Source organism: Sphaeramia orbicularis, chromosome 6, assembly GCF_902148855.1.
Source record: "Sphaeramia orbicularis chromosome 6, fSphaOr1.1, whole genome shotgun sequence".
Classification (NCBI taxonomy): domain Eukaryota; kingdom Metazoa; phylum Chordata; class Actinopteri; order Kurtiformes; family Apogonidae; genus Sphaeramia; species Sphaeramia orbicularis.
The window spans coordinates 4,714,945-4,740,155 of record NC_043962.1 but is presented as its reverse complement, the minus strand read 5'-3'; the positions used below and the strand labels follow the sequence as shown (position 1 = coordinate 4,740,155).

General features: G+C 36.3%; 1 protein-coding gene across 1 annotated transcript in view; it reads right to left on the bottom strand.

Annotated features, from left to right (window-relative positions):
* sntb2 (syntrophin, beta 2) overlaps positions 1 to 25,211 on the bottom strand; it is a 37,681-nt gene that overhangs the window by 7,830 nt on the left and 4,640 nt on the right. The window contains exon 2 of the mRNA XM_030137342.1: positions 1,520 to 1,736. Coding sequence (XP_029993202.1) covers positions 1,520 to 1,736 — 217 coding nt within the window. The remainder of the gene's footprint in view (positions 1 to 1,519; positions 1,737 to 25,211) is intronic.

The following is a 25,211-nucleotide window of genomic DNA, read 5'->3' as shown; positions in this document are numbered from 1 at the left end:
TTTGTTATTAATTTTGTTGCTTATTTTGTACATTTTCATATATGTTTTTGTTCCTGATATTTATATATTTTTTTAGTTTTTGTTCATTTTGCCAGTTCAAAAAAATTCTTCAAATTACTTCAGTCTGTGGCTTATTTTGTTCATGTTGCTTATTTTGTCGATTTCTAATAATTTTTGTTCATTTTATTCATTACTTTGGCTGTTTTGATTCATTTTGTTGCTTCTTTTATTTTTTTTTATGTCATTTTAACACAATATTTACTTATTTTCTCCACATTATTCATTATTTAGTAGTTTTTTTTAAATTCATTTTTGCTCACTTTATTTATTAATATATATAAAACCCAATGTGTCCATCCACTGTCATTGATCCAACTCCATGGGTTTTACTGGTGAATCAATGTTATAGAAAATGGCGGTGTTTCCACGGTAACTACAGAGCCTCTGAATGTCCAAATGGGTCATATCTGATGACCATGAAAAAATGACAAACTGCATTTTACAACAATTATTTACATGGACTGATAGGATTAGTGGATCAACAGGTATTAAACAGTTACATCATTAGATGGTTTTGATTGAAGGTGGACCTTTGGGTCTTTTATGGGTTAAGAGAGTTTACGTGGAACTGTCAGATTTATATCTACAGTCAAAAGTATTCCTTTTATTAAATCTAAACCCTCCCAAAAAATGGTTTATGATCCACCTGTGGCCAGCGGCACAACCTGTAACACTGATAAATAAGCTAAAATGGGAAATAAAATGTATATATTTAACCTTCTGGCATCCGTGTGAGCATATTATGCACACTTTGCACTTCATGTTATTAAAGGTCATATTATTTTTCACAATCTGTTTTAGGTCAGAATTCAACAATTGTTCATTTTTGCATGATTGTTAAAATTCTGACCCATCACTAAAATGAACATACTGTAAACAATGTTAAATTACTATTCCACTAACACCCTTCTACCAAGTGAGCACAAAATGCACAGATACATTTTAGCAGTTAACATTTGACCTAACACAAAAAAACATAATACAAATAATAGGATTAGTGGATCAACAGGTATTAAACAGTTTATACCAGTAGATGGTTTTGGTTGCCAGTGGATGTTTTGGTCTTTATGGGTTAAATTACATTTTCTATATAAAAATACAAGTGATCAATATCCGGATTCAGAATATTAATAAAAACTTAGCACAACAAGGACACTTCAGGGCAAACACAGACTGAAACAGAAGCACATATTTACTCTCTAGGGCTCATATTGTTTTATCAGTGTGGTATAAATCTTGCCGGTCTTTTCCACGTTTCCTTAAATTCACCATCTGTTTAATAAGCAGGAGCATGTCTCTTTTATATCCATTATCCTTCACTGAACAAACATTCCAATCTAATGAATGAGAGTTGGACATATGAAAACACACACACACACACACACCTCCACCTCCCCACCCATGACCACACCTAACTTCTACACACTCTGCTGTTTCTCAGAGGACTTTCATATCCGACCTGTTCTCCAGATCTGGCATGGTCAGATTCCTGCTGATGAAGCACATCTTCAGACTGATGACCTTCCTGTCTTTGGAGGAGGAGCTGCTGTGTTTGGGCGAACCCGAGTCCTCGCTGCCGCTGTAGCTGGGGGACTGAGGACGGACGCCGTCCCACGGCAGGTCGGCCACCAGGGACGGCTTCTTGAAGAGCGGAGACACTTCACGGATGTACTTCACTGTGGAAGGACAAAACAGAGGAGGCAACAGATCAGCTGATGTGCAACCACCAAAAGGCTGATGGTGACAGAACAGTAAACCAGCTGATGACAGCTGACTGCGGATGTTACAACCGGAGAAAAAACTACACAGCACAAATAATGAACCTGATTTATTCAACACATGCTTGAAAATTACACCTGCAGCTTATTTCAAGATGTTTTCTGGCATTTAAATCTCCTCCTGAGATTCAGTGATACATTTTTGTCTTTTGTAGTGGACAAGAGTTTCACAGCTTTAAAAAAACAAAAAAAACAAACAACTTTCTACTGCTAAGGACTTGCCATGAAAAAAAAGAAATAAAAAAATTATCTGAGAACCTGTTTGGCTTCATGTTGTTTCCAATCAAGACAATTATTTAATGTAAAAAAGCCTAAACTTTTCATAAGATAAGGATTGTAAAAGCAAAATCATGACAAAAATGACAAAAAGCATATAGACTGAAATGTGAAAGACTGAATCTTAAAATGAAGATAAAATCCAAACTAATAAAATCAGAAGAATCCGAGTCCAACTAAATTATTATTCAACAAAAGCAATGGATGAAATGAAACATTTGCCTTTAGTTTACAATGTATAAAAAAATTTAAATCCTAAAGCAAAAAAGAAAAATGCATATTAAGATAATGATGTTGTGATAAACATGATGAAGATAAATTAACTGTCTTGTGTTACATGTTGTGTCATGCATGTCGTACGTATGTATGGTTTTTAGAGTATCTGTTTTGGAGGTGCACCCAAATTTCACTGTATGGAAAAACAATGACAAAGTCTCTGATCTTATATTAGTTCTATATCATCTTAGTCTTGCCTTACCTTATCTTAGTCCTATCTGATCTTATCTTTGTCTTATCTTTTATTAGTCTTCTTAGTCTTGTCTTATCTTAGTATTATCTTATCATAATCTTAATTTATATTAGTCTTATTTTAGTCATGTCTTAATCTTATCTTAGTCTCATTTGATCTTATCTTTGTTTTATATTAATCTTAACCTATATTAGTCTTATTTTAATCCTATATTGTCTTAGTCTTGTCTTATCTTAATTTGATTTTAGTCCTATCTTATCTTTGTCTTATTTTATCTTAATCTTATATTAGTCTTATTTTAGTCCTATATTATCTTAGCCTTGTCTAATCTTAATCTTATCTTGGTTTTATCTTAGTCCTAGATTATCTTAGTCTTATTTTAGTTTCATCTTGTCTTATCTTAGTATTATCTTATCATAATCTTATCTTATATTAGTCTTACCTTAGTCCTATATTATCTTATCTTAGTCTTATGAACTCAGTGTAATTTCTGGGGATGTTCTGGTTCAGGCCTTTAACTACTGTTTTTTCATTAAAGTAACGTTGCGCGTTACTGATGATTTGGGGTCTTTTTAATTTTCCTCCGAAGATGACATTTTGGAATCTTAGCAATTTGCAGACGTCAGCGTAGCCTTAGAGAAAGTACAACAGCTATCCTTTAATCAACTCATTGCTAATAAGAACAGTCATTTGGTTTCCTCATTGGAACAAATGACAACCTCACAGATTTTCATTTTCAATGACTGTAAAACTGTCACAGAAGAGATAGAGTGCAGGAGGTTTTAATAAGTCTGAACCACTAATGGCTCCAATCCCACCACCGAAGCCCCACGAAAATGTAAATAGTCCACGACCCGGGCTTTGGTTTCCATATGTAGAGGAGCAGAAGTAAGACAGCTGTTGAATATCTACCGAACCCTGGCAAATACAGTGCTGACAGTTGGACCATCTGTGGGATTCCACCCAATAACAGCCAGTCACTCAGGATATATGGTGTGGCCAGCCATAAACCAGGCCATAAGGAAACACTCGGGGATGTTTTCTACAAGAAGTAAGTATTTAATCTGACTTTAAATACACACGAGGGGCCGGTCAGGGTTCCAGTTTTCAACCACGCCGCGGTGTGATTCTCTTACTCATCCCCTTGTGGATTTACGTGGAATGAGAAGGAGATTTCGTCGTGTTTGTGCAGCTTGAAGCTTAAACATGCCAAATTATTCATACAAAAAGGACGCCGATCATATTACAGCCAAGAATTTGAAACATAAATAGTCGCCGTGATCCTACAGCATGTCTTAAAAGGACATGATGGTCGCGTGTGTGAAATTATCTAAGAAAAACATGAGCTGCTTTGGAGTTTGGAAGGTCGGTTGTTTGGAAAAAGAGCAGTGTTTGCTCCGATGCGATGGATTCACTTTCCAAATTTGGCCCCGTTGCCTCGTGCACCTCCCGCCCCCCCCCCACCGCCCCCCGGTCACGTGCCCGTTATCCTTCCTTGTACTTGGTCGTTTTTATCTCCTCAGTGTTCCCTACGTCGTCTATTGGTCCTGTGAAATACAGAGCGTCTGAGTTTGTGTGTATGTTGGACCACGGACCTGGACTGAAACCTGAGACGAAGCCCTGGAGAGGTGAGGTCATTCTGAATGTAGGCTGAGATACGACGTTTGTAAAGGTGTGTGTGTGTGTGTGTGAGCATGAAGAAATATAACAGAATGTCTACAACCGCGTACTTAAGTATGACTAAAATAAACTCCGCCCGATGCAAAGAGTGAGTTCATGCTCATGTGTACATTAAGGTATGAATGAGTGTGAGTGAAGGGCGGTGCTGGTCGTAACACTGACGTAAACCAAGATATTAACTCCAACAGCACAACTCTACTCCCCTCCAACAGAGGGTATGTTCATGGAAAGATTTTAGTGATTATTTGAATGTGGATTTAGTAGTCACAACTGTCAAAAATATGTTAAACGCAAAAGATGCAACATCACAAGAACAATGGAAAAGATGTAGCAAGAAGAAAACAATGTAAAAGACTAATTTTGACAAAGATACTGAATTTAACAAGACAAAATTGCACCTGCAGTCTTTGATTTCCATATTTAATGTTATTCTTTGTTTTTAATGTAAAAAAAAAAAAAAAGAAATAAGTGCGACCTAACTTCCCATTGATTAACAAGAAAATGATCAATATTCAACACAAAGATTTTTTTCAAATTATGCAGGAAAAATAGGTTAAAAAAATGAAACATTCAAGTGTTTTATTTAAAATTGAGAAGAAATGTAGACAATGTGATTAATAGCATTATTGTTTTATCACCCAGCCTTATATTTGACTTTCTATTTTAATAAGGCTGTTTCACAAATTTTCTAATCAGCCTATGGAGAGGTATTAATTTTACTGTACTGGTGTTCCCCAAAGCTCCATACTGACTCCTTTACACTTCTTCATCTATAAAACATCACTGGCTATGTCATCGCTTCCCAGAAAGATCATAAACAGCAGAGTTTCTGTTACATACATTTTGTCCATCACGTCAAAAAATTATTCAGTTTTATTGGAATGTCATGAGGCCATGATTACAACACTCTGCGGAGGGATTTTTGCAAAGTGACATTTTTAGCTTGTTTCTGAATTGGAAAACTATCAGTCCAACCTAAAGAGCATTTCTGATGGCATGTATATCTCTAGTCTCTAAGAACATGAAAAGAATTATTATGAAAAGCATGTGCTAAGTGTGCACATTCTCCAGGTGCATTAAAAATATTTCCCCTCGAGGAAACACTAATGTGTACATGCTATTCTGAGCTGTAGCCTGTGTCTCAATCAGTTTTATTCAGTTCCTATGCACAGTACAAGAGTCTATGCATTAACCTATGAATGACTCTGAGTGAAGATGCCTTCTGAACTGCACCACCCCTTCCAATAAGGAGAATTTCTGCAAACGTAAGTGCTTTGGACTAAGTGAGTGAGTGTGAGAGCACCTTGAATATGTAATAATGTAATGTGTTTATGTCTGGGAGTCATATGTAAGGAAGTACAGCACTGCTCTCACGTTCTAATCAGATCTGATGCACAGATCTGACCTGTTCACTGACTATTGACTGTTCAATGCACTGTAGTCTCAAGCATTAGTCTGTTATCAGAGCTGCAGCAGCTGGTCTGGTTCTTTACACTGACAGTAATATTATTTAGCAGACAACAACAACATATTATTTAGCAAAACCTCCTGCTTATCTATATACTGATAAGTCATGATATGGAGCACATATTAAACATGGTCTGACATGTCACTTCCTTTACACCACAAAGATTATTAGATTTCTGCAGGAATTACAGGACAACAAAATCTGGATTTTTCAAGATAATCTGAAGCAGAAAAAAGGCAATACGCTGTTAATCTATTACTTAAATTAAAAAATGACACTGTGCAAAGTTTACCACATTGACTTTTTTAGAAAGTGGACTAATTATTGAACTGCACAACCAGGTTGAAAATTAACGCTTGAACACCTACAGCCACTGGTGATAAAAGCATCCATGGATCTAAAATGTATAATAACGATGGAACCGATAATCCTATCAATACATGAAAATAATTGGTATAAAATGCAGTTTGTCATGTTTTCATGGTCATCAGATATGACCCATTTGGACATTTAGAAGCTCTGTAGTTACTGTGGAAACACTGTCATTTTCTACAAAACCGATTCACCAATAAAATCCATGGAGTTGGGTCAATGACAGTGGATGGACACACTGGGTTTATGTCAATTTTCTTCAGTTTTCTCTGTTTTGATATAATAACCTTTGAATTTACTCTAAGTTTTTATGAACATCTACATGACCAGTAAATTAAATCTTGGAAAATCATTGATTTTTGATGAAAAATGCAAAATGAAGAGGATAATATTAGAATAACTGCTGATGCATCACTTCGTAAGGGTTGAATGTAGAGGAAAATTCATTTGGAAAGGGCAAAATGAAAAATGACATTGCAGGAAAACAAATAACAAGACCCCTCCCCTCAGCAAACTTTAAATTATTCATGATTACTGCCACAGCTCCCAAAATATAAAACTACAATTTGCATCAACCCAAACAAAAGTGAAGTGAAGATGCATAACTTTACAAAAAACAGTTTATCTTGCTGAAATTTCTGAGGAATCAAAGATCAACGTCAGCCTAAATCTGAGATCAAAATTCTACCTGTAAATTCTGCCTCAAGGCAAGGGAGTAACAGCAAGGCTCTACCAGTTAATATTTTACAGAACAACCATTTTAATCAAGAGAAAAAAAGAGGATATAGGAGCAGTCGACTTCCCAGCACTTGACAGGAGTTTCACAACAGCACTTCTCTGTAAAATGGAAAGTGAAAGTATGACTTTATCTGTTCTGTGGTAAATCTGAGTAAGCACTGACTAAAAAAAGACAGATCTCTAACTCTTGACTAGATTTGTGTTGTATTGAATGATCAGATGACCCAAAAACAGAGTCCTTAATATCAACCTTAATATCAACCTTCCTGAGACTGACTGATCAATGATTATCAGAAAACCTGCTCCCTGCCTAGACTTGGATAGATTTCAGACTGACTGTTTTCAATGAAGAGAACTTTGTGCAAGTATAAAATGCAGTCAAACCAGCAGAAACACAGCGACATGTTTACAGGAATCAGACACTGAACACAAACTTTAACCAGACGACCAACTACAGGCATCATTCTGAACTAAAATCACTGCACTAGTCTGACATGAACCCATGAAGACCCAGTGCTACTTTTGTGGCAGTTTCCAAATTAATTTTTCTCCATTTTTAACCTTTAAGTGATTTGTCATCATTCATTATATTATCCTCTGTATTCTGTATCAATAATTGAATGTAAACCCCGTGTGTCCAGCCACTGTCACTGATCCAACTCCATGGGTTTTACTGGTGAATCAACCTTGTAGAAGATGACGGTGTTTGCACGTTCACTACGGTGCCTCTGAACATCCAAATGGGTCACATCTGATGACCATGAAAAGATGACAAACTGTATTTTACACCAATTATTTTCATGTATTGATAGGATTAGTGGATCAGTAGGTATTAAACATTTTACATCATTAGATAGTATTCCACTTATTAAATCTAAAAATGGTTAATGATCCACCTGTGGGCTGTGACACTATCTGCAACACAGATAAGATAAGCTAAAATGAGCAATAAAATGAATATATTTAACCTTCCGGGATCTGGGTGAGCATATTACGCACACTTTATACTTCATGTGATAAAAGGTCATATTATTTTTCAGAATTTGTTTTAGGTCAGAATTCAAAAGTTGTTCATTTTTTCATGATTTTTAAAATTCTGACCATCCACTAAAATCCACATATTGTAAACAATGTTAAATTCCTACACTAACATCCTACCAAGTGAGTAAAAAAAATACATTTAACATCTGACCTAGCACAAAAAATAATAATTCATATTAATCAATGTTGGTGTTTATCATTGACATATGCCAAGACGAAAAATTTAAAAATAACTAATCAAATTTTTATGTAGTATACTGACAAAAAAAAATTGTTTTTTGCATAAAAAATGTGGTTTGTTTACATTACAATCATGACATCTAAAGGGTTAACAAATATGAGAGTTACTGGGTATTTGGTATTTTTGTTTATGGTTTAGGTTGATGAAATACAAAAAAAATGTAAAAAGGTTAAAAACAAACAGTACGAAAAACATTTTGACACTACAGCACTTTCATCATAGGTATTTGATTTATTCAGTCTTTGTTAAAACACTTCCAAATGTTTCAGTCTTTTGTTGTTTTACTTAACTTTAATCAGGTGTAATTTGTTGAACATTTTATCATGATAATGTTCTAACTCTAGACTTATGGAATGATCAGCTGTTTGCCAAGCAGTGAAGAATTTATAGAAAAGGTGGACTGGTTCAAGTTAACGAAGACAATGGAAACTGTATTCTAAATAATCAGGAGTGGATGAACAACAATGGTCATGAGATCATGAGTGAATAAACAACAAAAGGCAAATGATTCAATTACAACCAAATGGGATTAATGGCAGTAGGTATTTTGTAAAAAAAAAAAAGACGTGTTATTAAAACAACTACATACGAAGAAACTGAAAATAAAATCACTTTTATTCTAGTGTCTTTATTTTGATTTAAAATAGTAAAACCCAGCACATGCTCTCAACTTTTAATTAAAATAAATCAAACTGACACAATAAGCACCAAAATCAGGGGCAATAAGTAAGTTTTTATCTTGATATATACAGAGACATACCAAGAACATAAATCATTTAAAAGCACAATAAACTGTCTGGATTCTTCAACCAAACTCACCAACGAACTGGAAAGAAACAGTGGTTTGACCATCGTGAGAATTAACATCGAATCATGCAAATGTAATTCTATGTTGTACAACAGTCCTGTGTGAAAGTCCTGGTCCAACATTCTGTTTAAGTTCTAATGCCCACACATATGCATTTGTCTCTATTAGATTCAATCTGGATATATGTGAAGTACGAACAGCAGGAAAAACTAAAAACTGTGGCCTCCCTTTGCACTTAACATGTCTGTAACCCTTTTGTTCAGACAAAATGAGATGTATGGCATTAGTTTACTGAGGTTTAATACCAATAACATTTTGAACAAAAATAATCAACATGAAGCAACACTGAACAGGAAGAAGAAATCAACAAAATTAACATAAATTAACAGAATAATGAACAAAAATGAACAATATGAAAAGAATAATCAGCAAAATGAGTAAAAATGAATAAAATAATCAACAAGATGAACAAAATAATCAACAAAATGAACAAAATAATCAACAAAATGAGTAAAAATTACCAAAATAATCAAGAAAATGAACCAAATAACAAAAAAAAAAACCAAACACACAAATTAATCACAAAATGAATAAAATAATCAACAGAAATAACAAACAGTATCTGATAGTGATTTAAACCTTTAAAATTCATTTAGTTGAGTTTTTTTGTGTCTTTTAAAGCTGTGATCATATTTCCTGTGTTGTCTTGTTGTATGTGAAGAAAAGAGAATGACAAATAAATCTGTAAATGATCATTTCAACCCTGAAAACCAACAGAGTTACAGGCTGAATAAGACTTTTACACAGGACTGTACCTGTAAAGCTAACGCTGTGTGTCATAGTTGATCACTGGTCTATTCTTACGCCCCTGAAAACACAATGACAGCAGTGGGTGAATTCACTGTTGCTTTTATTTTTCACAGGTTTTGTTAACAGTAACAGAAGAATCAATGTAGTGACGATCCTCTGGGTTTGTTATGTTGTGTATAATTGGGTTCCAGTCATATATATCTGTCAAATAACTTCACAACCAAGACAACTTGAATTGTGGTTTGTGGAAAGCTCTGGCTGCGGTGTAACACATGAATGCTCTGTTGTGTAATTTGTTGGCAGTACCGGCCGCTGTGCATCTGCTTCTATTCATATTTTTTTGTTGGGTCCAAATGAAAGGGCTGGGAGCTGCTGCTGCTTTGATGTAACCACAGAAATGAAATCCATCATCATGGGAAAGAGCTCCTTTTAACAGCTGAGATGCTACAAACATGACCGCCACGTCCACCTCTTCTATTGTGTCAGTGTGTTTTTGTATGTGTCACTGCTGCCGACAATGTGTCCATGTGTTTTTGGCCGAATGAACAGCACAAACTCAGCACAGACAGAGCATATTAACCACACAGCAGGACGCTTCCCTGTTGTCCAACTCACAACAGCTGAGTATACACTGCAACGCGAGCGGCAACTATTAGTACATTTGTCATTACTGATCAAAAACACTTCCCCTTTCTTCTTGACATTTAGCCCAAAACATGACCTAAAATCCATTTACACTTCACCCTTGACTCCAAGTGAATGTTCATGAGAAGCAACATGTGCTAAATCCTAAACCTGGGTTGTTAAACATACGGCCTATAAGGGTGTGTATTGGCAAGAATCTGGCGATACGATACAAATCACAATAATAGGATCACAATATGATATATCACAATATATCACAATACTGTTAAAAAGGCAATTTTTCGATTGTTTCTTTTTTTTTTAAATGATTATTTCATTGAAGAATTGAATTACATCACAAATATGTACAAATACTCAACACATTATTATTTGATCACCACACAATCTAATGCTATATCACAAAATGTTCCTGTGTTAAAACTTAAAATATGTTTTACAGACATTACAGTTTAAGATCCTGTTCAAATGTTCATATTCTATTAGTTCAGAACTAACATCATAACATTATTTTTTGTGCAATCCCCAACAAAGGAACTAGCATTATTTAATAAAAGAGTGTTAAATAAAAATAAATAAAATATAACAAAAAAGAAAAACAAAAATTTACCTCCACAATATCTGCATTTGAATAAATACCTAAAAGTATCAATACAGTACTTTGTAATATCGATAAAGTATTGTGAAATGAAATATCGCAATATATTGCAGAACCGATATTTTCTTACACCCCTAACGGCCTGTGGGCCTAAACCGGTCCACCAAAGGGTCCAATCTGGTCCATGAGATGAATTTGTAAAGTGCAAAAATTACAATGAAGATTCCCTTTAAATGCCAAAGTTGCAACATTGCGACAAGCAAACAGACCATAACCCCTGATAGAGGTGTCAAATCTTGTTACCACCTCCCACCAATAGATGGCGGACATGTGCCCCTTCAATCCTAACACCATTTCAGGGCATGTTTCTACTCAAAGTGAAGAAGAAAATCCAGTTTGAAAGGCATGGTCCCGAAAGTAAGTAAAGCTTATTTAGTTTAGATAGAAACAACAGATTTGTCCACTCTGCTGCCTGACTAAAAATCTACTAAACTTAGTGCATTTTACTTTCTACTAATGTTTAAGTTCATTTCATTCATTCATTTGCTGCTGTAAACCTGGAATTTCCCCTTGTGGGACAAATAAAGGCATATCTTATCTTATTGTATTTTAAGGATAAAATGAAAAAAAAAAAAAAAACAGAAGAAAACTTTAATGTAAATATGTTCAAAGTTCAATTTTGCTAAAGTTACGCAAACCAATATGGCCACCGCCCTGTGACATCACAATGTGCTAATTAGATGAGTAAATTTACTCCCATCATAAACTTTGTGTCAGACCCTATATTTTTCTCATTTACAGTACGACTTGATCTCTAACCACTTCCTAGATACAGCTTTTTGAAATCTTGATATTAAAATTGAATGTTTTTAGAAAAAAACTTCAGCGCCTAAAGGGTTAACAGTCAATGGTGTAAAAATCAGTTTATTTCAGGTTCCACATACAGACCAATTCAATCTCAAGTGGGTCAGACCAGTAAAATACTATCACAATAACCTATAAATTATGACAACGCCATCCAAATTTGATGCGTCAACCCTGATTTAACCTTGAAAATGAAGGTCAAGTTCAACGGCTAATGAGTTCATCCAAGAGCTTCCCAAGTGACACCTAAACACCATGAAGAAGATCGGACGATTTGTGTTCACACTGATATATGACAATATCCTTGCAGACAACGGCCAAGGGGTAACAGGATAAACCTGATGTAGCCTCAAAGATATAACAAAAGAGAAATGATGAGGATGAAACACGATGACAATGATAAAATATGAGCCAAGACAAGCAAAATGAAAAGACTGTAAACATCTAAATGAAGATTAAATCAGAATACATACAATTAGCTGAATCCAAGTTTTCATTTCACAAAATGAAAAGCACTAAATACCAAATATGAAGATCAGATGATGCCATTACCAAAGGTCAAATTTGACATGTTGACCCTGATTTGACCTTGAAATTAAAGGTCAAGGTCAACGGCCAAAGAACTTGTCCAAGAGATTCCTAAGTTGCACCTAAATACCATACATGAAGGAGATCTGATGTTGACGCTGTTGCCAAAGGCCAAATTTGACATGTTGACCCTGATTTCACCTTTACAATAATAATAAATGTCAAGGTCGACACACACAGAACTCAGCCAAATTGAATTTATAACTAATAATAAGGCTTATGATACTAACAGTACAGACATGACAACAATTGTGTCTCAATAATGGCATTATAATTGAAAAAAATGACATAAGTAACATTAGGATTCATGTATTGCCCTTTTTTCTTCCTTTTACAACCACACATACAGTACAGTAAGGAAGAATAAGACTCATTCCTCACTGCTGAACACTAGGGTATAAGCCTGTTTGACTTTAAGGCTATGAAAATGAATGAAGAAATGACTTATATACATATTCATAATAACCAGCAGCAATAGTACAATAAAGCACCTCAAGTTAACGCCAGACAAATCTCATATAAGGAAACACTGATGAGATCTGACATTTCTGTGAGTTTCATCCTGCAATTATGCAAAAATAATAGCAGTTAGCTGAAATAATTGCAATAAGGTGATTATGTAATAACTGTGACAAGCCTAGACACGGTTGGCATCTTAACCCTGTAAACCACGGAGGCTCCTTCATGTCCAGACTTTTAATACTAGGATCTAGTGGCTGACAGTTCCTGACAGATTTTGGCCTTAGACAGCAGTTCAACTTGTAAAACACCAGCAGATCTTCATGTTTACAGTGGCTGCCATTATGACGGTTACTTTTTTCCATGTTGCGCGTCCAAGTTTTTCTTCCCTTCCCTTCAGTCTGCTTCCTCCAGATACTACACTTTTCCTGACCGATTCAGTTCTTTGTGCTCACGCTGCATGTCAGTTTGTCTGTCCGGGTTAAAAGAACTCATTAGTTGTGTCAGTCCAATCACTCAGCTCCACTTTTGCCTCTAATTAGGCCTGTACACAGAGGACTACCAGCTCACTGTATTAGTGTGTATCTGTATGTTTCACCTCTTTGTGTGCATCTATGTTTAACGTGTTGAAAGGAGATTCCCCAAAGATGTCAACCAATGTCCCACGAGGCCCCTCATCTGCATCCTGTCATACACACAGCAACAGAGGGAAAGAGGAAAGCACGGACTGGACCATGAAGATGATGGATGGGAGGAGCCATAAAACTGTACGCAGCGGGGGGTTAAACTCAGCTTTGGCATTTTCATTAAGTACACTGACTGCTGGAATTTTAAAATGAATGAAAAGTGTTTTTAACACTCTAAGGTAACTCTTAAACGTCTGTGTAAATCAGATACACTGCACATTAGAGTTCACAAACTAAATCTGTAGCTGACAAACTTCAGGTCATTCTTCATTATTTCTTCAATAGCAGCAAAACAACACATCACACAAGCTCTGCAGGTTAATGCAGACTAAAACTGAACACTAGTATCGCTTCAAACAGACTGAAATAAACTCACTAGCCTAGCAACCTGTGCTAGTGACATTAATGCTACAATCTTGATGCAATGGTCTCTGTAAAATACTGTAATTATACTGATAAATGAACCATTTAAAGAGGTCGTATTTTGCTAAACCCACTTTTATTAGTCTTTGGTTCATTTATTTGTGTATTTGGACCCCAACAGTTCATAAAGTTTGAATTTGAACCCTCCAGGTGCTGCAAAACGATCTTCATATTCATTCCAGCAAAAATTGAGTGGATTTCTACAACCCATTTTAATTCCTACTTAATTTTTAAGTCTATAACTAGTTATGACACAACATTTGCACATATAAGGTCCACTTCCGACGAACATTTCTCCAAGCACGACATAACTGTTTATTAGCAGAGGTGGTTCTAGTCCAATACTAAAAAGAAGTTCAAACTTCGAGCTGATTACCTAAAATGTTCAGTTGTTGGTTGAATGGGACAGAGCAGCACAGTCAACAACCTGAAGGGGGCGGAGTCATATGCATTTAAAGGGCCAGTGCTCAAAACCACCTTTCTCATGTCATTGCTCAAAAATAGGGTTGAAGATGGAGCTGTGGAGTTTAATTAATGAAGAATTCAGACCCAAGCATAGCTTTTACAGTTAATGTAGAACACAGGAAAATGTTTTAAAATACATAATTCCATTTAAAAAGCAAAATATCACTCTTTTAAAGCAAAACGTTACCTGAGGTGGTAAGTTTTGATATTAACATTGTTGTGATTTTTTTAAAATGACGCGATCCATACGATCCCTCTGAAAAGTACATTACAAACCAAATTAAGATCAATTGTTCAGACCCAGGTACTGTATATTGTACCAGTAAAGAAAAAGACTCATTTCCATAGCTGAAGTCTTTGACAGTCTTGCCAGTGTGGGAAGGTGATCATTAAAACAGCTAATTCCCATCACAGAATGAAAGTGCACAAACATAGACTGTAGAAGAGAAGTCGACATTGCTACCATTGCCATCTTTTTCAGAAGCAGAAGTAACTATAATTAGACATGAAGGCAACATCGGGGAGAAGTGAACAGTGAAAGAGGCTAATGGTACCTCTAACTTTCTGACAACACCAGCCACACTGATAACCACCACTGCCAACAAGTAAGTTCATCTACCTGATAGAAGTGGACACAAATAGTTGTGTTTGATAACAGTACTGACCTGCCACATAATCCAACACTGACTGACTGTTAAAATCAACCAATGCAGTAAGTCATGCATTGTAACTGAGGACCAGTAAACAAACGGAAATATTTGTTTGACAGAATCCTGTGACGTCTTGTTAGTGTTAATCATGAAAATCCTAAATAATGGGCATAACCACTGTCTACATCTTATTTCAGAGCCAGAGGTGATCATATTTGGGCAACAGGGGAGAACTGGGAAGAAGTGAAAAGTGAAACTAGCCGAGCCAGAGCTACTGCTAACACACTGAAAGCACTGACCACACTGCTAACTAACTCAACAAAGTCTGAGTATATAAAAATAATTAGCAGTCAAACAGACAGACCATGTAATGCACCAAAATAATTCTGATTAGCTAATACAGTTATGCTAACAAGCCAGGAATGACTCAGTTGCATAATCCTAGTGTAACTTCTTAACCAAATCAGTAAATCTATTTTTGAACCAGGCTGTAACCATGTTTAGCTCTGCTCTCAGTTGGACATTTTAAATTGCAGGTCATGGGGTTTTTTGGTTCTGGGATTTCCATGTTAGCCTTTTCAACACTGGAGGATGAAACAGAAAATGGGAAGCAAAAGCGGCAGAAGAGTCTGACTCAACGTATATTTGGTTGTGGCACAAAGCTAATCGCCCTAAAAACCACCCCCTCTGTGTTTTCTCCTCACTAAAAACACAGAAATTATACCCTACAGATGACAGCCAAGGGGTCACAGGATAAAGATGGTGTGAAAGATGTATCAAGGCAGTAATGATGAAGATGAAACAAGAGGAAAATGATAAAATAAGAACCAAGACAAGCAAAATGAAAAGACTGTACACATTTACATTAAGATTACATCAGAATAAATCAAATTAGCTCAATCCAAGTTTTCATTCATCAAAATGAAAAGCACTGAATACCATCTAAATACCAAATATGAAGATCAAATGATGCCATTGTCGAAGGTCAAATTTGACATGTTGACCTTGACTTGACCTTGAAATTAAAGGTCAAGGAACTCATCTGAGAGTTTCCCAAGTTGCACCTAAATACCAAACATGAAGAAGATTGGACATTTTGGTGACAAATAATAGGCTAGTGCTGATGCCTTTGCCAGTGGCCAAATTTGACATATTGACCCTGATTTGACCATGAAAGTAAAGGTCAAAGTTGACACCCAAAGAACTCGTCTAAGAGTTTCCCAAATTGCACTTAAATACCAAACATAAAGAAGATTGGACAACAAATAATAGTGCTGACACCTTTGCCAGAGGCCAAATTTGACATGTTGACCCTAATTTGACCTTGAAATTAAAGGTCAAGCAACTTGTCCAAGAGTTTCCCAAGTTGCACCTAAATACCAAACATAAAGAAGACTGGACAATTTGGTGACAAATAATAGTGCTGATGCCATTGCCAGAGGCCAAATTTGACATGTGGACACTAATTTTACCTTGAGAATACAGGTCAAAGTCGGCACCAAAGAACTCATCTATGAGTTTCCCAAGTTTCACCTAAATACCTTAAAACCATGAAGAACACCTGACGATTTGGAGAAAGATAATAGTGTTGAAGCTGTTACCAAATGTGAAATTTGACATGTTGACCCTGATTTGACCTTGATAATAATAATAAAGGTTGATGCTCAAAAAACTTGGCTTTAATTTAATTCCTAACTAATAATAAGACTCATGATACCAACAGTATAGACAATTTAAAATGGGGTTCATGGGGTTTTTTGGTTTTGGGACTTCCATGTTGACTTCATTTTTCACTGCTGGACGACGACATAGAAAATGGGAAGCACAAAAGGCAGAAGAGTCTGACTCGACACATATTCGGTTGTGGCGTTAGTTGTGGCACAAAGTTAACCGCCCTCAAACTGCCCCCCTTTCTCACCACACAAACACAGAAAGTAATCATCTTCTGGTAGGGCTGAAATAATAGCTTACAGAGCTGCTTGTCAGGCACTCAGACCCCGGCCTCTGGATTTTTTCCCCAAAAAAACTGCCCAGAAATTCCCCTGTGGTTTGGCCCGTTCCCCTCTGCTCCCTCCATCCTCCCCTCAGTCTTCTTCTCCTATCCTCCTCACCTCATCCTCCCTCTATCCTCGTCTTTACTCTTAGTTTTCCCACACCTCTTATGAAATCCCCCCCCCATCTTTTCCTCTGATTCTTGTCCACTTCGTCTTTCTCTGTAATGTCTTCCCCCTTCCTCGAAGTCTGTTTCTGCCAGAAACCTAATGAGAACAATGTGTCAGAATGTAGCCCCAATAGAGAAAGCATGTGTGTGTTTGTGTATGTGTTTAAAGTGGGGGTGGTGTGTGTGTGTGTGTGTGTGTGTGTGTGGGGGGGGGGGGGGGGTCTCATGGAGTACCTACATACTGTACCTCCACACTGGCTGTATGACCCCTTATGTGGTAGGTTTTCATTACATACTGTTGTATACAATTTTTCTAGCCAATTTTGACATTCAACAATATGAAAATGCATAAAGACTTTGTATTTTTGTGTTTAATCTTTACTTTATTTGATAAAAGAACGAGTGTAAAGAAATTAGGAAGAACTTGCACCAATCTGCAACATAAATGAAGAATTACTTGTTGTTTGTGGTGTGTTCTACTGCATGTACTGATAAAATCAGACTGTATTAAATGAACAGAGGTACAGTGAACACCACAGTAAAGCCAGGAGTCTGAGTTGGAGCCAAATGAGATCATATTGACAAAAGGGTGGAGCTGGAGGAGCAATGGGGGTCATGGGTGAGCTAATGCGACATGCTACAAACAAGTACTGGTTGAAAAAACAATGTTCAAGTATAAAGCTATTTTGTGATCTGATTCTTTAGAGTCCGTCAGCAACAAATGTATTATATTAGAAATAAAAAGAAATAGTTCCAATGTCCCTGTATCTCAACATCATATTCCATCAAGAATCAACATTTGTGAGGTTGTCAGGTTCTATCTCTTTGTTCCAGTCCTGTGGTCTGGATGCAGGAGATCAATCTCCCAATAGAAGCGGACGGTACTTTCACTGGAGGAGAACTCAACTAATTTAATCAAAGTCCATATATGACTTCTATCAGTGATCAATAGGAACTATATTGATATCTGTAACCATTTACATGATATAAACCATCAAAATATGGACCATTATTAGTAAAGGCGCATATTTAACATTTCAAAAAATTCATCAAAAATCAAAAAAATCTAAATTCATCAAAATTGTGAACAAACTTTGTAGACATTGTCCCAAGGAAGATACGTAAAACATTTGAAATTAATCCTAAACACAGCGCCTTCACAATAGCTCATGGCCTATCAGTGAAAATCATGTATTAGGCCTATCTACAGCTATTTAATTCACTGAGCATGTAGATGTTCATTAAAGATCAGATTAAAGTTGAGGGTTATTACAACAGAAACAGAGAAAACTGAAGAAGTGACTTTTTCAGTCACATATATCATTAATTGAACATAAACCCAGTGTGTCCATCTACTGTCACTGATCCAACTTCATGTGTTTTACTAGTGGATCAATGTTGTAGAAGATGACGGTGTTTCCATGGTAACTATGGAGCCTCTGAATGTCCACATGGATCATATCTGATGACCATGAAAAGACAAATAATTGCATTTTACACCAATTATTCACATGTGTTGATAGGATCATTGGTTCAACAGGTATTGAATATTTTCGATCAGTAGATGGTTTTGGTCGACAGTTTCTGTTCAGGTCTTTGAGGTTTAAACTCCTTCATTGTTAGATTTATATGATATTATCAAAAACATTCTATTGGCCATAATAGACAATGACACGCACTGCATTAGAACATTTTATCCACTCTGCTCACCACCACAGGACAATAAATTCAGAGCTTTTCGGCTAAAAGCAAATCCTACAGGAATCATGTTAATGTAGAAATACTTTAACCTGGAAAATAAGAACTCCCCTGGTCCCACATGCAGAATCACACCTGCCCCCTTCTCTTTATTGTCCTCTAACCTGGATCAGAGCAGAGGCCACTGGGAAATCATGTTGTTCATGTGTAAATACTCTAGTGTGTCTGTCTGCGGCCGACCCACACTGTAACAGTCATTCAATTAGTCTGTGCATTCGGTGTATGGCCCGTCTGAATACGTGTGCCCACTTTCTACAAAGGATAAAGCAGATTATGGATAAAAATAATCACATTCATCATTCACTGGTGTAGTGACTGTCAAAGATTACAAATGTCGGGCCTGCATGTTTCCAGAGATTTTCTCTGTCCGGCTGATTTTAGTGGGGGTCTACAGGATGCTCTACGCTGTGAGTAGATCACAGAAGAAGAAAAAAAGCACCATTCTCCCTGACTGAGGTCACACACACCATCCACAGAGGCAGCAACGTGGACCGACGGCTACAACAGTCAGGTTTACATCCATATGTACTGAAAAGTTCAACCACAGTTTCAGAAAAACCTCAAAACTACACAAAGTTCTGCACATTCAACGGGTGAATATTAAGAGTTGGTTGGTTAAATATTTCATACAACACAGAAAAGAACAGAATAGAATAGAATAGAACAAGACAGAATTTAACAGAACGAAACAGAACAGAATAGAACAGAATAGACTACAACAGAATAGGACAGAAGAGAACAGAAGAGAATAGAATAGACTTGATTGTCATTGTGTGTACAATAAAATGGAAGTGCTATTGAAGTCAGTGCAACAATATTAATTAAAAATAAACAAAAAACGTCAGAACCATGTTCACATTCAGCTTGAACTTGTAACAACTCCACCCATGAATCTAAGTACAACTGTCACCTTTCCATTAGACACGTATAAAGCTGCAGCCAGTAAAACCAACATAATGACTCTAAAGCTGCAGAATCTATAAGAAGAGGACTCATCATCCACTGGTTTATGGATGACCTTATTAAGCTTAGAGTTGATGATTTGGTTGTTGGGATCTTGGCCGTGGAGTGTGAGCAGTGAAGGGTCAAGTAATGCTAAACACTACCTTACTACCACTGATGCAAAACTAAATCCTTCGCGTTCTTATGTCAATGTAGCTTGGATTATTAAACCCAAGCGCAGAAGAGCTGTCGATAAAAACGTTTTATTTAATACACAGACTCTAGCCCTCACACCTCTCACCAGTTGAGGGTCTAATGTTGAATTATGAACTGTCAATTTTTTTCATTTCCTTTAGTTTTTCCTCTATTGTTTTTCACAATAGCCTTGTGTAACTTCCTGCAGTTTGTCCAAAAGATTAAATAACCATGGTTCAGTTTGATCCAGACTGAGACAGACTGTCTGGTCTGCACCCTGGTCCAAGGGAAGTAAACCTAGTTCATATCAAACTGGTCCAAAACTCCGCACCAAACCAAATATACACTATACGGACAAAGGTATGCGCACACGATGAATTCAGGTGTTTCTTTTCTAACAGGGATCTGGGATATAAAACAATAATAACAAATGCCATGATATAGTTTCAGCAATATGGAGATAAATATCATTGTATTGGTTAGTTTGGTTTAAATTGTTATCTTTGTTTCCAAAATACCCCAGAGATGGTTTTTATTTCATTTCTCTCAACTGCATTAAGAATCACTCTTAAGTCATTGAACTGTGCCCAGTACTGTTCCATTCTCCAAGATAATGAAACACATTCAGGACATGACATGTTGAAACTGTCAATTTAGTTTGGTTATTTTTTCTTGTTACCATTAAACAAAAAAATAGTTCCAATGTCCCTAGACCTCAGCATCAAGTTCTATCTGAATCAATCCCCAGTTGAATTTGTGAGGTTGTCAGGTTCTGTCTCTTTGTTCCAGTCCTGTGGTCTGAATGCAGATCAATCTAACAATAGAAGTGGGCGGGACTTTCGCTGGATGAGAACTCATACAATTCAATCAAAGTCCATATATGACTTCTATCAGTGATCAATAGGATCTATATTGATATCTGAAACCATTTACATGTTATAAACCATCAAAATATGGACCATTAGAAGGAAAGGTAAAATTTTAATATTTCAACAAATTTGACAAAAATGCAAAAATTTTTATTTCTCAAAATTGTGAACAAACTATGTAGACACTGTCCCAAAGATGCATATAAAATTTGAAATGAATCCGACCAGTAGTTTTGTCAGAGAAGATGTTTGTAGAAATTGCTAACCAAGACAACAACAAAGACAATGACAAAGACGACAACAACAAAGATGACAACATTGAAGACGACGACAAACACAGAAAGAAGATGAAGACAATGACAAAGACAATAACGAAGACAACAAAGACAATGCTGACGAAGATGACAAAGACGACGAAGAAAACAAAGACAATGACAAAGAAGACGACAAAGATAAAGACCTATCGGCTGTCGAGCTAAATTAAAAATTAGGCTAATAATTTCCATTTGTTTGTGTCTGATGGATCTACACCTTTAGGAACACATAAACAATATCCACAAATATTCCATGATGATATCTGAGATTGTGTAAACCTTTTTTTCTACTACTGTGAGTCTATGTACAGAAAAATCTACACTTTACAGAAGATATTTGACATTTCCTTGACTGGTGGACACCCACATCTCTTGGTGGACTGAGACAGTGGATACTGCGGCGTCCATAATGAGACGGAGCTGGTTAGTGTTGTGTATTTGGAGCTGTGCAGACTCGTCCAACTCCACGGGGACGGAGACTGACGGACACAGTGATCGGCCGGTTGGCTGCTGTTGGACGCACAACAAAAGAACAAGAGCTGTTGGTCGTCAGGGCTGTCCTCGTTTCATCAATGGCTCCTGTGTCTGGTATGTGCCCGTTTTATTCGTCCAATTACTGACACAAAAGACTCGTCCTGCGTCTCTGTCCGCCGGCCAGCGGGACAACCTAATAAGACTCTGCAGAACACTTTGACTAATCATTGAAACATATGGGATATTATGTGTGTGTGTGGGTCAGCTGTTAACCAGCAGCTGGTCAGGGTATGGGTATGTGTGTGTGTGTGTGTCATGTGTTCATGAGGCAGAAATATTCAATCTATGAAGGATGAGTTCATTTATTACCAAAGCCTTGGATCAGAGGTGTCAAACTAATTTTAGCTCAGGGGCCACATTCAGACCAGTAAAATAATAGAATAAGAGCCTGTAAATAATAACAACTCCAAATGTTTCTCCTTGTTTTAGCGCAAATAACATTCAATTATGAAAATATTTGGATTTAAAAACTATCCACACACACACAAAAAAAGATGTGAATAACCTGAAAAAACAAAAAATTCTTTTCAAAAAGTTTGTGAAATGCGGAAATTACACTGAAGATATTAACAGTCAGTGGTGTTGAACTCATTTTAGTTCAGGTTCCACTTATAGACCAAAATGATCTAAAGTAAAATAATAACATAATAACCTATAAATAATTACAACTGGAAATTCTTCTCTTTGTTTAAGTACCATAAAAACAGTAAATTACACAGCTATTTACATTAACAAACTATCCAAACAAAAAAAGATGTCAATAAACTGACAAAACTGAAATTTCTTAAAAAAAAAAAAATAAAAAAAAAAAAAATATATATATATATATATATATATATATATATATATATATATATATATATATATATATATATATATGCAATTTTAACAATATTATGCCTCAACTTCTCATTTATACATTACGGATCAGATTCACAAAAGGCACAAAATATTTAGTAAGAGGCAGAATATTGTTAAAATTACACTTCTCTTATGAAATTTTTGTTCAGGTTATTCGCATTTTATTGTTAAATGACAGTTTGTAAATGTAAATATTTTCATAACTTAATAAGTTTTTTTGCACTAAAACAAAGAGAAACATTTGGAGTTATCATTATTTACAGGCATAATGTAATATTATTTTCACATTAAACCAAGAATAGCATTTGGAGTCATTATTTATAGATTATTATGTTATTATTTTAGATCATATTGGTCTGTATGTGGAACCTGAACTAAAATGAGTTAAACACCCTTGATTGTTAATATCTTTAGTGTAATTTTTGCATTTCAGGCCAGATGGGACCCTGTAGTGGGCTGGTTTTGGCCTGTGTACCTTATGTTTGACACCCCTGACTTCAACTATGTTCTTAGTGTGGAGCAGAAATCATCCAACCCAGAACAGACAGTGATGACCTTTGCCCTAAATCCAGGAGGTCAGGAATGTGGGGCACATTAGCTAATTGTGGGAATATCTGGGGGTTTATGTATCGTGTACACGACACGGCGGTCTGGAAAGTCGAGCCTCATTCTGACTCTGCCCGACGAGCCGCTGAAGATGAGGGGGAAGACTCAGGAGGAAGGAAGAAGGAGGAAGACGAGCCGGTCCACAAACAACAGCTCATGGACCGTCAAACTGACAAACAGTGACAGGCAGCTGACACATTCCACCAAACAGAGGCCGAGTCTGGACTGGTAGAACACATCCTCCAGTCTGAGCCCCACGGACGCCCAAGGACACACTGTGGATACCAGGGGTGTCAAACAGGGGCTGCATACAGACCAATATGATCTAAAGTGGGTCGGATCAGTAAAACATATCACAATAAATGTGGAACCTGAACTAAAAGGATTTTAACATCCTTGGTTGTTAATATCTTCAGTGTACTTTTTGCATTTTACAGATTCATCCCACAGGCCAAACTGAACCATTTGGCGGGCTGGTTTTGGGCCGTGGTCTGTATGTTTGACACCCCTGGTTTAGGGTCTAACAGAGGAAGTGTATTTCCAAAACGCAGGTTTAAGGGTTTTCCCAAGTGCAGTTACCTCTCAGCCAAAATGAATCCTAATTCCATCTATCATCATAAATGGAACAGATCAAACCACCAACAGCCAAAATAACCCACTTCACACAGACTTCGGTTATTACAGAGGATTTGTTGAAAAATGTATGAATTTCATTTGATTTGTTGTACTTTTATCACTACTTTTATGTTACATGTGACTAAAGCACAACCAAAACTGCACCAGGTCATTTGCAAAACTAACCTTCAGGAGAAGTTCACTTGAGGTTTTAACAGAAGAAGCCAAAATGCATTTATTATGGAGCTAAAACACAGAATAATATAGTCATAATGTCATAATATAGTTTTATATTGAGATAAATATTGCATATCATGATTTGCATTGCATCATCATGAACAGCACATCTTACAGCTGTAACATGATGTGTCCCAATATTTATGTCCATGTAGTTAATAAATATCAATATTTTCTTAAAGTTTAATGGTAATTTTTTGTTCCTCAGTGAGATATGAAGAAAGAAAATGGTTAGTTGTGGTAGAAAATTATTATTTACAGTCAGAGCACAAAAAAAAAATTATTTTAGAAATTTACAGGTAGAACATTTAAAATCATAGTCATGGATAAAAAATAGCCCCAAATCAATGTTGAGAGAAATGAAGTAAAAACCATCTCTGAGGCATTTTGTAAGAAAAGATAACAATTTAAACCAAACTAACCAATGCAATGATATTTATCCCAATATAAAACTATATTATGACATTAGTCATTGTATCCCAGACCTCTGTTAGAAAAGAAACACCTGAATTCAATGTGTCCACATACTTTTGTCCATATAGTATATATCACCTTAACTGTGGTAAAATACTGTCCCTAACACTGAGCAAAAGAACACTTAGCATTAGCATTGTAACAGAGTAGATCAAAACCAAAACACTGAAATCAGACTTCACCTGACAGGAGACAAACCACCCTAAAGTCCATCAGTTCACACATGCTCAGATGGAACTCTGACCTTAACCTTAAAACGCCAGTGACCCGGATAATTAGGAAAAGAGCAAAGTTAATCCCAGTTTTTCCAAAAGAGCCTCAGGTTTGTGTTTAATGAACATGAGCGGCTCAAAGTGACTTTTGCGATGTGCTTTGGCTTATTTTAGAAGCATCAGACAGGCCTGGCTGTGACCTGTTAAAGGACTGGAAATGTGTCACACATTGATTAGTTCCTACAATTAACGCTCGTCAGTATTCATCCAGCATTCATTCCAAACCATTAAACACTGCATTTAGCTGTTCCTGGACT